This window comes from Pholcus phalangioides, unplaced genomic scaffold (assembly GCF_987345545.1).
Source record: "Pholcus phalangioides strain wild (caught in Gottingen) unplaced genomic scaffold, Ppha-v1.0 ptg000017l_1, whole genome shotgun sequence".
In the NCBI taxonomy this organism is placed as follows: Eukaryota; Metazoa; Arthropoda; class Arachnida; order Araneae; family Pholcidae; genus Pholcus; species Pholcus phalangioides.
This window is the reverse complement of record NW_028301610.1, coordinates 12,552,748-12,567,448: the sequence shown is the minus strand read 5'-3', so window position 1 is coordinate 12,567,448 and position 14,701 is coordinate 12,552,748. Positions and strand designations below refer to the sequence as shown.

The following is a 14,701-nucleotide window of genomic DNA, read 5'->3' as shown; positions in this document are numbered from 1 at the left end:
GCCCAAACAAAAAGTCAAAAACTTTTTACCCAAGGAAAACAAGTCCAAAATAACGTTTCTTTTGACTTTTCCAGGACACAGTGACACTCTTTCACGTTGGCAGATATGCTGATATAAATTCCAAATATTTTGTGCAGTTCATGGACTCAAATTTAATAACTACATAAAGAAAATTTTAGGTGTCAATAACAAATTTGTAGTCGCTATGATGATCTGGCGCCCAGGATTTGCCCCGCTTTCCTCTACAATATAATGTTCATTTTCAGCAGAAAATGTCGACGATGAAATATCCTCCCTGTTCTCTCCTATGCCTGTGAAACTTGGGACCCCCATACTCAAACCAACATAGGCAAATTAGAATCTATTCAAAATAAGTCCACACTATTCATTTTTGATTGCTGGTCTTCATCTGTCTCCATTTCAGAGCTCAAGCACCAATTCAATATCCAACCGCTTACCTCTCTTTGCATGGGCGGAGATACGTTGGGTGGTGGGGGGGGGCAAAGGTAAAGCCGACTGATATAATGTATTTGCGTATATATGAATTGACATCATCATGATCATGCCCCCTCCAACAATCATCATGCCTTCCCCCAGACTTTCAAGTCTATATCCGCCTATGTCTCTTACACTTATTTCTCGATTAACTTTCTTTTCAAAATCCTCCATGGGCTTTTTGCTTTTTAATATCAACATTTCCAACATTCTAATTAAACCCTCACATTTCTTGTTAGACTCAACCATTCCCAAAAATTACAGCCCATCTTTGCTTCTTCAGATTGTCATAAATTTTTTCTCTTCCCAAGAACTATTATTGACTGGAACAACCTCCCACCAAATACTGTAGATTGTACTACGATTTCAGAATTTTCTTGTAACATCAATTGTTATTTTTGTAATACTTAACCACCACATTCTCTTGCATAGGACTCGGCCAAGCAATATTGAATAAATAAATAACAAAAGCGGTCACTGTAATGAGTGTCAGTTGTACTATTCTCTAGCATTGTGATTAGTTAATCCTTCTAATCAGAAAGGGTAAAAGAATACTAGAACTGCATTTATTGTTGTTGTTTTTTTAAAAAACAAGAATTACATAAAAAGACTCATGCTTTCATAAAAAAATATTTTTTATGATCAAATTAAACATTTGCAATTACATTTCTTATTGTATATATGAAATATTGTTGTTTGTTATTTTCACATAAATTAATAAATTTCTGGATACATCCATCCTCCGGGAACGCTTCAATATCTCTCTCAGATGGGAAGCAAGGTGTATCCGGTCCTTAAACATTCAATGTAGTTGCACTCAAAGTGTGTTTGAGTAGGTTGTGCTTTTTGTTTTTGTTTGTTCCTCTGCTGTGTTTTCATTTTGCATTGTGTGTATGACTGTGTTTTCGAATTTTTTTCCCCCTGAACAAGGGGGAATAATTTCTGAGAGCGAGTCGGATAACTTGGTGACAAAGTTGATAACAAAGTGCTGAATGTGATGTTGGTTTATGGTGTGCAACCATGTTTTAAGATCTATCACACAATTACTAATTTTTTTGTACTATATTCTGTATTTAAAGTTTTTATTTTGTTATTTTTCCTTAGTGTAATATTAAACTTTTTTTTAAACTTCAAACTATGCCAATATTCTTTTTTTTAATGCACCCTGTCACTGCACCTGTGAACAAAAAAGGGTTGCACTGGGGAGCAGATTGTGTAAGATTTCACTGGCAGTTAAGCGGTTCACACAAAAAAAACTATTGCTTTGTCATGTCATATTTTGGCATTTTTTGGGGGGTTGGGGTTTTTGACAAGATACATAAATTTCACTGCCCAAAACCCTCAAAAACTAAGGTATAGCATGAAAACCAACAGATTTTCTTCAAATGAAAGTAACATATTAAAAGTTAATTTCGACCAAATAAAAAAAATTCTCCTTAACTATCACAAACTTGTTCAAAAACTGTTCTTAAGCATAACAGAGATAGACTTGAAGGTCTGCGGAAAGGGGGAGACAATGATGATAATGTTAATACATATATATTAAGTTACCTGCATCATATATCTTTTATGTTGGACATCGGGGCAATACCCCATGGCCCCAGTATCGCCATCCATGTCCTTAACCCTTCATCTACTGACAGTATTTTAAAGTACTAGGTAAGATAATTTATGTACCAATTGTTTGATAAACAGTATTTTTTTTTTGTCTTTAATTAGAATTAAAATTACCTTCCTTTATTTTTTTATTTGTGTTTATTGTCATTTTCTTATGTCGTTGATAACGGACACCCATGGGACCAAAAATTTTGTCCGCTAATGGGGAGTATCTGCTAATGTGGAAGTACGATAGACAGTAGAACCTCGTTTATATGACTTTCACATTTATACAATGCTTCACTTCGGTCACAATTGGTTCCTATAGATTTAAATGTTAAAATATTTTTGTTACTGTGTGTAAAAGCCATACACCAATGGTTATGCATAATTACCAATTATCTTGATAAGAAAATTTTATTAAATTTCACTACATTTATCACTTTTACCGGCAACTATGCATAATTCTCAATAAAAGATGGAAAGTCTGATAAAAAATTATAAAGTAAAAAAAATTATAACCTTTCTTCTGTTCATTAAACCAATTAATTATTTTTTACCATACATGATACACGTACTACAAATATTTAGCAATAAAAATTAAATTAAAATAAATGCAAAGAACATGGAAACATTCATAATAACATCATCAGTTTGTAATGTTGGCTTTCTTCACACTATCAACAAGCAAAACCAACATGACCATTCACCATCCTGGAGTATAGTTATTCTCAGTTAATTAAGTAATTAGTTGATGATTTATCATATTTGTGGCAACATGAGCTTGGAATTAAACATAATCTTAGTTGAATATGATAAATCCTCAGTTTATGACTAAATTAGAGTTTGGAAAATTTTTTTAGCTTTCCTGATTTCACTGTCCACTATCGAGAGTGTTCGCTAATGGGTAGTGAAATACATCAAAAGCCCTATTCCATTCCATGGGACTAGGGATCAGAAAAGTGTCCATGAATGGGAGGTGTCTGTTAACAGGGAGTGCTCATTTTGGGAGGTTCTATTGCATAGTGTATTAGTATAATCAAAGTAAAGTCTATCTGCTTTTATGTCATATTTTGGCACATTTATTTTTGGCACTAGACAGGTTTTAGATGAGTTTGTGACAGTTAAGAACAGTTTCTCATGCTTCCAGACAGTTTCAACTTTTTGTTGACAGCTTTGGATTTTGTGAATTTTTTTTTTAGTAATTAGTTCTTGGTACATCACTTTCATTAAAAGAAAATCTATTGTGTTTTTCATGTCATACTTTGGCTCTTTTAGGTTTTGGACAGTCAAATCTACATGTCCAGTCTGAATCCGTGACCTTGATTTTTTAGTGACATCTTACATCCCATGTTTTCGTGGTTGTTCAACAAATCACTCATCACAAAACCACTAAATCAATCAATTTTCAGAACCCTGATGCCCATGAGAATTGGGATTGAGTCAGAGGCTATGTCCTGTTATGCAGCCCTCCTCCTATTCATCTTAATTTCCCATTCCCAGAACTTGCTGCCCATAGCTATAACTCGCTATGTCACACCTTAGGCATGTAGCAGATAACCCACTCTTCACACATGACATAGATATCATGTGCATAGCTATCACTTTCTTCGTTCCCTTCAACATGAATGACAAAATGTATATACAAGATATAATGCAATTACCATCATACCAATAATAGTCTGATCTCTCTCATAAATGATTGATGTTATTTTATGTATAAATAGACCAAAATCATATATCAGTTTAGATCAGATTCTGAAAAGCTACTCGAATGTATCCATGGAAGGATATGATAGCCAGCTGACATTTTGGATAGTCGATTTTTGTTTTCTTTCATATAAGACTATATCATTGTTCATACATATTTTTTTTCCTTCTCCAGTTCATTGTTTATCTAAGAAGAAAAAACCTTGGCGTTCCGAGTTTTCAAAATGGCAGCAGCAAAACATCCAATATATTCCTTAGATTCAGACAGTGAGTCCGAGAAAAGCAAGGTTTTCAATGCATCAAGTCTGGTCAACATTTTATGTGATACGTTGTTTATAAAAGATGCTAAAATAATTAGCAAAATAGCAAAGCTACCGATTAAGGTTAGCATAAACATTAAAAAAAAAACTTTAAATTTGAAGGTCATCGATAGGCGAAGGAGACCACTAGTGTATTTTAAACACCTTGTTGTTTATTATAAAGATGTGGAAGCCTTTTATAGCAAAGAATTAGCTTTAATATTTCTGAAAATGGTCTCATCAAATATTGAATCTGACTTTTTGACCTCAAAAAAAAAGTCTATAAGACATAGGTGGATAGTTCTTGTTCCAAGCAAAAGGTCTGCTGAGTCCTTGATCCAGAAAATTCCAAATGTTAATATTTTGAAAGAAAGTGAAGCAAGGAAGAGGTTTTATAAAAGAAAATCCAATTTTAGAAAGGTTATAAAAAACCCACCTCAAAAACCAATAACAGTTTTAACTTATCCGAGTCTTGGCACCTCCAGAGACAGAGTCACTATAACTACAAGTGATTTGATTTGTCTTAACAAAGCCATGTACTTGAATGATACAATTGTTGACTTTTACATGATGTTTCTTCTTGAAACAAAAGTGAACATAGAAGAAAAGAGTGAACTAATGATCATGAATTCATTTGTTTATAATGCATTGAAGTTAAATAGATTGAATAAAAAGTTGTCAAATATTTTCTTGAGAAAACATATCATAATGCCATTGAACGATAAAAAACACTGGTACTTGGCAATAATTTTAAATTTAGATAAAATACTGAATCCAAGCAGTGCTCAACAGGTGGACGGGTCTCTGATGGATTCAACTGCAATCGTTATTTTGGATTCACTAAAAGAAGAAAAGCCCAAAAGATTCAAAAACTCTGCTGTCATCATTGATAAATATTTACGGAATGAGTGTGCCAAGACCAGGCCAGAAATAGATCCATCAAACTTACAAATCCCTTGGTACTCACCAGATGTTCCCATGCAGTCGAATTCGACAGATTGTGGCCTATACATTCTTCAATATGCTGAAGCTTTTATGAAAAAACAACCAAGCCACATCTGTGAACTAAAAGACTGGTTTTCTCAAGCAGATATAAGATGGAAAAGGCGAGATATCTTCAACATCATAAAAATGTTACACAAGAAGGCCTAATGATACTAAAGAATCACAGTGAAATGTCCATGCTCTATCTATCCATCCACAACCTAAGTGTTCATATCTTGTATCAAGCTTGGTGTATGATCCATAGACATATTTATACTCTAAAGTAAAAAGTTTGAACCTGAAACTCAGCAACAAATAGTTGAAGGATAAAATTGCAGTGTGGAGGGATCATATGTGCCAGAAAGTTCTCTGCAATGCTGACAGTGCATCACATGGTAGACCAGGCTAAAGGTAGTTGCAACCAGTGAGGTGCAGTGATGATTCCAGATTCAGCTTGGGAATTGACTGTTGCCATGAAATAATATGGACAGAATCAGAAACCTGTTTGTACCCAGAATACATTATCAAAAGGCATGATTATTTAGGTATCTGAATGTTGATTTTGAAAAGCATCATGTAAGAAGACTTGCATACATTCAATATTTATACTTCTCTGATATAGAATTTTCTTAAGTCTTGAATTAAAATGTTAATTTTAAGTTTTCCATTAAATAAAACTATTTGTATATATAGTATAAATTCAAGTTAATTTTTTTTTTAAATTTAAAAAGCACATTTAAGTTTTTATTTATCATTGACATTTGTGTAATACAAATTCCCAATGATTCCCAGTCCCTCTACTTCTCGATATTCATCTTTTAGGTCTATTGAAGAAGCCTATGATGACTCAGAAGCTCTGTCCTTTTCTTCAGTTTCCTACTGCAATTGATAAAGCCAATGCAAGTAGATTCACTGTTAGTGTAAATTCATTAGATTCCACTTGTTCCAACATAGGTAAAATGTAACTCTCTCAATTTCTACTTTCCCCAAAGAAATACCATAATTATATTAAATGACAGATTAAATAATATGAAAGGAAAAACTTGACAAAGAAATATTGGTACTAGGTCAATTTGCACTTTCAGAAATGGTTGAAATGGAAAGAACACAATACAAGTAGCAACATGATTTTACAATACTAACTTCTTCATAATTATGTAGTCTCCTTGTAAAATTGTAAGAGCAGCTAGTGCACCAAGTACATTTTTACTGAAAAATAAAGTATGTAAAAAAAATAATTCTGCCAGAAATCATTCCCAGAAGCTAATTGAATTTTACAAATCCATAAGGTTCCACTTACCCTGAATTTCCATAGAACCTTGGAACCTTAGTGTACCATACTGTACATATGGTATTCAAGTTTAATAGTTTTTTTGTTGAAATTTTGAATTGCACCTTTAAATTTTTATGCACCATAGAGGTTTATGAGATGCAAATTTTCTGTGCTTTACTGTGATCATTCATTATGTACTCATTTTATAGAATGCAGTATTTACTGTACAGAAGACATTGTGTCAGTCTTCCTGTCTATTGCATTAGCCATCGGCTTACTGTTTTACATCATTTAAAGGCAATATTATTTATCACATTGTTTTACAGTTGAATTTGTCATGCATGTTATCTTGTTTTTATGAGGGTGAAAATTTTTTTCATTATTGATAATGATAATCAAAGATTTTATTTTTAAAATTTTAAGTCAAGGTTTATCGTGAGAATTTGTTAATAGCAATACACATACAGTGATAGTATTTCAGTTTGAAAGACTGAATTTGTTATTTTAATAGGGCAATTTTTATTAACTCATTGTGAGTTTATGTACTGTAATTATAGAGAACTGTGTGATTACATGCAACTGCACATATTCAAAGGGGGAAAACTATTTTGTAATGTGCATAAATTGATAACAGCATGGGCTTATACCAGGGTTGGGTTTTTGACATGAAAAGCCTTAAAAACTAGTCAGAAACTGGTTTAAACTGTCAAAAACTGGTTTAAACTGTCAAAAACTGGTTTAAACTGTCAAAAACTATAAAAAACTGTCAAAAACTATAAAAACTGTCAAAAACATAAATTAATGCTTTTGGATAATATTTCGAACACAATAGGTTGATAACATGATGAGAAGCTTATTTTTTTGAACATTAAAATTTATTTTTAAACATTAAAATTTATTTTTAAACATTAAAATTTATTTTTAAACATTAAAATTTATTTTTAAACATTAAAATTTATTTTTAAACATTAAAATTTATTTTTAAACATTGAAATTTATTTTTAAACATTAATTTATTGCAATAACCAAAACAAAAAATTAATCATAATTTACAATTTTGAATTTCTTGACCGACAGTCTAGAACAGATAATATATAATTTTATGGCCCATTTTATCTATTGATTACCTGTGTTCAAGTTTGATTGTGTGTTCAGTATTGATTACCTGTGCGATGTACTAAGCGAAATAGAGCTGCTCATTCTAAATATGTGTGATAGGAGATCACAAGGTTAATTTTTTGACCCTTTTTAAGTTTAAGACACTTAACTTAGTATTAAAACAGTCAAAAACTTAATTGAGAATGTCATCATTCTTAGTTTTGTACTTAAAATAAGTTATAGGAGCTTTTCTTGAGCAATCGTATGCAATTAGCACTGCTAAATTAAAGGACATTTTAGTCCTACAATTTAGTATTTCATTGCTAGCTATATTTTAATGTTATGCACCATAGAGGATAACATTTTAAGTATCAGTGATTATCTAGATAATTTAATAATAACAAATCACACGCAATATGTTACATGTATGGCATAAAATAAATTTTTCTAAACAACTATCTGTTACAAAAGAGTGCAGCAGATAGTTTATATCAATATACACATACATGTATATAAGCAATAAAAGAAATTTTGGAAGGTCAAGAATCATGTTGAATTGGAGAAAGCAAATAGTTCCATAGTTTTCCTTCAGCTTTTATGTTATGCTCTATTCAAGTTGTATATTTTACATGAAAAACTACACATATATGCTCTAAACTAATTTTGTAGAGCAAAAAATTATTTTACAATCATGTTAAGTATTTATTCTTTGTATAACATAGTGGCTTTAAACATTGCACGCAACCAATGTGTGTATTTTCAATGGGAATTTTTAAATTTAAAAACAGTATTTATAGGGTTTTTGAAAGTTTTTGACATGACAGTTTAAACCATGGTTTAAACCGTCAAAAAATGTCATGTGCCAAAAACCTGCAATCCCTGGCTTGTACTCAATTTGAATGTTTTTTTTAATGAATAAACCTTTTGAAGTTTCATTTACATGCATCTCATTTGCATAACCAAGTGTGTTATGGATGTTGAATAAATTACCATTACATTTTTCATCATATTTTGATTTGTTAATTTTTTTTTATAAAAAATTCATTTTTAAATTAAGTATATTTACTTGTTCAATATGAAAAATGCATATTTATTTTAGATTTAGAGATGGCATTCATCTATTGACTCTGTTCTAAAGCAATTTAGTTAAACCAGGACTAGTTTGAGGGTCCAGTTTTAGCTGCAATACCTGCAATTGAATGATGACCAACATAGAATTTTCTTAATATATAGAACCATAATCTCCCAAAAGGATGTGATTTTTTACGTGTGATGTTCTTGTGTGTTCCAAAAGTGACCTACCTTAAATCATGCAAGCATGATGTATGTTAAACTTATGCAGTTAAAGCCAGAGTCTTCAACTTTTTTAGAGTTGTCAATATACTGTATGTGTCCATTACATAAGAAAATCATGACACTGCAATTTTTTTATATTTGTGCAAACTCAAATGAGCAGCATTAATACCTTAATATTATGCTGTGTTAATGCAGTGTTTATAGCTTAGGTGTTGATCAATAAATATCTAGCAAGTACAAAATTGGGTACAAGTATTGAGAAATAGGTTAAAGATGGTGGAAACGTGTCACACAGAGAAATCCTGTGTCAAAGATAGAATGTGAGCATTGTGATCTGAGGTTATCGCTGAATTATACAATTATGCAGCTCACAAAACCAAATATTGTTTGTGTAATGAATCTGTTCTGGTGAGATTTATCACATCATTCATGGTCAAAAAATTCAATATCAAAAAAGTCATCTGAGTGTGTGAATTCACAGATATACAAGAGACAAGTGTAAAACATGAGAAAACATCAAAAACATTTATATAAATTTTCAAAAGTTCTAAATTTTTTTACATTTTAACATTTACAACATGTAAGAACGCATCGAACATACAAATATTGTGCACAATATATTCATCCTTGAAATCATGTAATTTCAATCAATTTCTGTTCAAGTCTCACTGTTTTTCTTTCTGTTGAAAGCATAACCTAGAAAATAGATGAATTTGCTAACTTTATTCCTGGCTGGGTGAATAATTAATTTCATAAACTGTATGGAATCTTTATCATAATGACATAATTTTAATACAGAATAACACGAGACAGCAACTTATATGCATGAATATAAAATTGGTTTTTTGCACATATGCTAGGAATGACCGCATTCCTGGTGTACAGGTGGTGGTAAAAATTTTGTCTCTAAAAAAATGTTTTCAACAAAACTTTTTTTGCTAATGTTCTTCAACTTAAAAAAAAATACTTCTGATTCAATTTTAAGAGTAGTCAAAATTTATCAAGTTCCTTTATAGCTCTTGGATAGGGATATAGATTTTTATAGATTTTTGGAAGAGAAGTAAAGCCACCGCAAGTGATTAAGGTGGGGGAGGGGGAGCTCAGAGACCAGTGATAAAGCACAGATGTAAAACATAAAGTGGAAAAGTATGACTACTTTTAGAATCCCACAAGAGTGAGGCTGATGGACCCCTGGGGGTTCAAGGGGGCCACAATACATATAAATTTTTGTACGCTATATATTTATTCAAAAATCAAGTCAATGACTAGGAAAATTCCTTGATCCTGAATATGGGGGGGGGGGGAAGAAATACTGTTAAGAATGTTTCTAAAATTTCCTGAGAAAAAAAATTCCTCTAATTAAAAAGAGAAGTTAAAAATTCCTCTGAAAAAAAAGCCCTCTAATTAGCTTTTATTTAGCATTACTATACCTTGATAAATAGGTTTATCATACAAAATAGATTTATCAAGTCTCCCCACAGAGAATACAGAGGAGCGACGACATGGGCGGAGAAACGGGGTCATGGATATAATGTATTTGCATATATATGAATTGACATCATCATAGCTTTGAAGCTGCATTATTCACCTTTCAAGCGGCTTTGGTGGAACCGCAATTTTTCAAAAAGGTGGAACCCCCACCCCGATTCAGATTATAGTGGGTCATAGTCCGTATAGATGGCGCACCCTTCTCTTGGTGCTTCTTGTGCGGTAAAGTTTAACTTCGGATACGTCAACATAAGGTGACCATACATCCCATATTTCCCGGGACAGTTCAGGTTTCTCTGTTTTTTTCGTTGTCCCGACTTTTTTGCAAAAATGTCTCGGTTTTCCACGTATTTCCAAAGAAGCCAACTCTATTCTACCTAGGGGTCAAGTTGGCCCTGGCCAACTTGACTTTTCATTCTTCGTTTTATTCTTCAAATCAACGAATTTTTTCAGCTTTCCAACTCAGGAATTACATTACGAAAATTACGACTACGAGCAAGAATATTCTTACACATTTGTCATGTTTTTTTTTAAAATTCACTTCAATTTGAAGTGGAGATTCATCTACGCGATTAAAGACGTCTTTTCTGCATGAGTTGGTGACTTTGCTCACTTTTGCCATCATTTTTGGCAGTAATTGGCAATGTCCCGTATTTCGAAGTTGAATACTCGTATTTTTCTCGAGCAAATACGGTCAGCATACGTAAACATGCCCTAGCTAATTATACATTAATAAATTGTTGGGTTTTTATAATATGTTTTACATTCTGACTACAAACAGCGTCAGGATAAATGGTGACCTTCACGCATCTGATTTCGAACATTCCAGCTAATTTCTTCAACGCCAACATATGGACCTGTTTAAATTTCGCGCCATGTGCTTTCCATTCGTAATGTTCTGCAAAGATGGATATATTCTAATTTCATGGCCCGGTTGTTGAGAAATACTGTTTTAGACGATCTCAATCTCGTAACCGAGATAAATTCGATGATGCTGGAAGGCTTTGCTGGTATATCATGAGCAGTTTTGGGAAAAAGCTCATAAATATATTCCTCCATGTCAGTTTCAGGAAAGCTAGTGGGCTCGTCTGTAGCCTAATACACAGTCACCTATTTGTCATCTACTTTAATACGAGTTTCCGATTTCTAATTAATACTACTTCACCAAACACCGACTCTGGCACCATATCGTAATTTACTGTCATTAACGAGATGGAAATGAAGGAATGTCTATTGGTGGTCGCTTCAAGCTCTGGGGAAAATAGCTAACCTATATCCTCCTTCGGGTTCGAATCCATGTCACTGACAGGAACCTTCACGGGGTAGACGACTATCTTACCACCACACCACTCGGGTGCTGTGGTTCTGATTGGCACTGACGCATCCATAAGTTGTATTCAGAAACGCCTTACTAAACAACAAATTCTGTCTATATGCCAATATAAGTCAATGAGTAGGAAAGTTCCTCGCTTCTGAATATGGGAGGGTGGCAAGAAACACTGTTAAGCATGCTTCTCTGGAACACGTGAAATTTCCTGAGAAAAAAAAATATAAGCCCTGGATTATAGCTTTTATCATACCTTGATACAGGGTCATAGTGTGCGTTCTCGGGGCCCCGGGACAGACTTTTCCTTGGGGCACTTCTTGAAAGGGTTATAATTATGCAAAACAAATGCAAACTTTTGTGGGAACCCCATTCGGCTTGGGGCCCAGTGGCAGTGCCCCGGTTGCCCGAGCTTAGTTACGGCCCTGGATTGATAAATAGATTTATCGAAATCTTCATACAGATCATACAGAGGAACGAGAGAAAATTTCGGAAGCTCGCAGGAGCCACGGTTGCAAAAGTTGGAAAACCAACAATATTCAGATCATTTCAGACCATCGCTATCCAATTAGTGCTTTGCGGAAAAATCTGGGGTTCCGGTTTTTTTCAGGGGTTGGTAGTGGGATGTTTTATTATATTAAAAGTTTCACAATTTTTCATTTGTGCAGCAACAAGCTAAATAGTATTTGTATTAAAGAAATATTCAGGTTTAGTTCGGCTCTGCGGAGAACACTGGCCAATCAATCAAACGTAACAAAATAATGAAATATATATCTGTATATATTCAATGTAAAAATTTCGAATAAATTATGAGAGGCTATATTTTTTTCTTCATTGTGATAAAGCTATACAAAATAAATATATGTATTTTAAACAGGGCCGCCCTTACCAGACGTAGGGCCCGGTGCGGAAATGATAGCGGGGCCCCTTAGCCCCTATTTTTTCTTCTGCGGGAGATGGAAATCGAAAATTCAGAAAATGGAAATCATGAAAATTCAAAATGAATGCAAGAAATAATTCCAGAACGTATGAAACTTCAGAATATTTGAAAGAAATAATTCCAGCACCCATGAAAATTTAGAATATATGAAAGAAATGATTCCAGCACCTATGAAAATTCAGAACAAATTATAGCTATATTTCTAGAATTTATGAAAATTTTCAGAATGAATGAATGAAATGAACTTTTAGAATTGATGGAAATTCATAATTTCACAATTGATGAAAATTCATAAATTCACAATTGATAAAAATTCATAATTTCACAATTGATGAAAATTCATAATTTCACAATTGATGAAAATTCATAATTTCACAATTGATGAAAATTCATAATTTCAGAATCGATGAAAATTCAGAAATTTCAGAATCGATGAAAATTCAGAAATTTCAGAATCAATGAAAATTCATAATTCCAGAATTGATGAAAATTCAGAATAAATGAAAGAAATAGTTTCAGAATTATTGAAAATTCAGAATAAATGAAAGAAATAGTTTCAGAATTATTGAAAATTCAGAATAAATGAAAGAAATAGTTTCAGAATTATTGAAAATTCAGAATTTATTTTTAAAAAAAAAGTGGAAATTCAGAATTCAAGAAAAATAATTCCAAAATTATTTCTTTCTAGATGAAAATAATGCAGATTTCGAGAATCGATAAAAATTCAGAATTTTGAGGGGGAAAAAAATTTTACCGTAAATTGCGCCCCCCCCCCCACGAAACGCATGGCCTAGTACAACCGCACATGTCGCACACCCCTAAGGGCTGCTCTGATTTTAAAATAATACTGGAACATCGATATGCCGTGGAAGTTGAGGATTAACTGATTTTTCGGACAATTAATAAAAATCAGTAAAAAAATTAAAATAAAAAAAAGTCTTCCTTTGTTTCTTCAGATGGTGGTTACACACAGGGCCGCAGTAAGAAGTAAAAAAAATTTCCGTCACCCAGAGCCTGTATCCATTTTGTCGCTTTCCCCCCCCCCCCGTTTTTTTGAACGGGAAAAAGAGTAAATTCGCCGCTCTTAGTGGTCCAGCGAACGGGGCACTATATATCCCCTTGTTCTTCACTAGTTGCGGCTCTAATTGCTCAACTCTGAAAATCTCGACGATCCAGGAGTTTCCAGATATTAGAGCCAATATTCAACACTAGCTTCATCAGGTACTAAAGAAACGTTTCTTCTTGAGTACCAACAGAATGAAAGAAAAACCATTCCACTTTTTGCTGCCCTTCTCATATTCTCTAGTTTGATTTTCTTGACTACTCTTTCCTTGAATTCGCCATCTCGTGCTACAACCCGCTTGGCCTCTACCCCCCTTCTGCAAGTACACCTGTGTCTCTAGAGTTCTAGAGTCACCCACATACTTGCGAACTGTTTTTGTCACTCACATACTTGCCTACGCTCTAAGGTCACTCACTTACCTGGTCCCTTGCTCTGCAGGTCATTCGTTTGGTCATTCACATATTTGCTCACGCTCCAAGTATGTCTTTTGCTCACTCACGTGCTTGCAAACTGCTTTAGTCACTCACATGCCTATACACGCTCTAGGCCACTTACTAACCTGATCCCTCGCTCTATAGGTCACACGTTTGGTCATTCACACTCTTGCTTACTCTCTAAGGCATTCTTTTGTTTTTGTTCACTCACGTGCTTGCAAGGCCACTCACTGACCTAGTCCCTTGCTGTCTGGGCAGTAGCGGATTTATTGAGGGTTTTGCTTATAATATATTTTGAGGGTTTTATATATATATATATACATTATAAAACCTTGAAAATATATTATTATATATAAAAATTTCACCGCCCTTCTCCCATTCTGTTAATTTTCTTGGTACCCATTCCTCAAATTTGCCACCCTTCTGAACTTGCCACCCTTGGGCTAAAGCCCGGTAAGCCCCCCTCCCCGCGTATATACGCCACTGATGACCGGACAAAACTTTTTTGCTTAAGTTTTAGCTTTGACTCGCATTATATTAAGGGTTTGAAGTTGAAGCTGCTTCAGAAAAACAGAAAAGAGACTTTGGCCCACCCGTGGTCATTTTTTATCTTCACTGGAGGGGCAAATAGAAAAGCTAGTGGGGCAAAATCCCCACGAATTAACATTAAAAAAAATCTTGTTACATCCGTCTTTTTTTCG

At 33.5% G+C, this 14,701-nt stretch overlaps 1 protein-coding gene across 1 annotated transcript; it reads left to right on the top strand.

The window, feature by feature from the left end:
- The first annotated feature begins 4,331 nt into the window (after window positions 1–4,331).
- LOC149072400 (uncharacterized) lies at window positions 4,332–5,252 on the top strand. Its single transcript, XM_089246809.1, has one exon. The coding sequence runs from the start codon at window positions 4,332–4,334 to the stop codon at window positions 5,250–5,252; it is 921 nt and encodes a 306-aa protein (XP_089102935.1).
- Window positions 5,253–14,701: the final 9,449 nt, after the last annotated feature.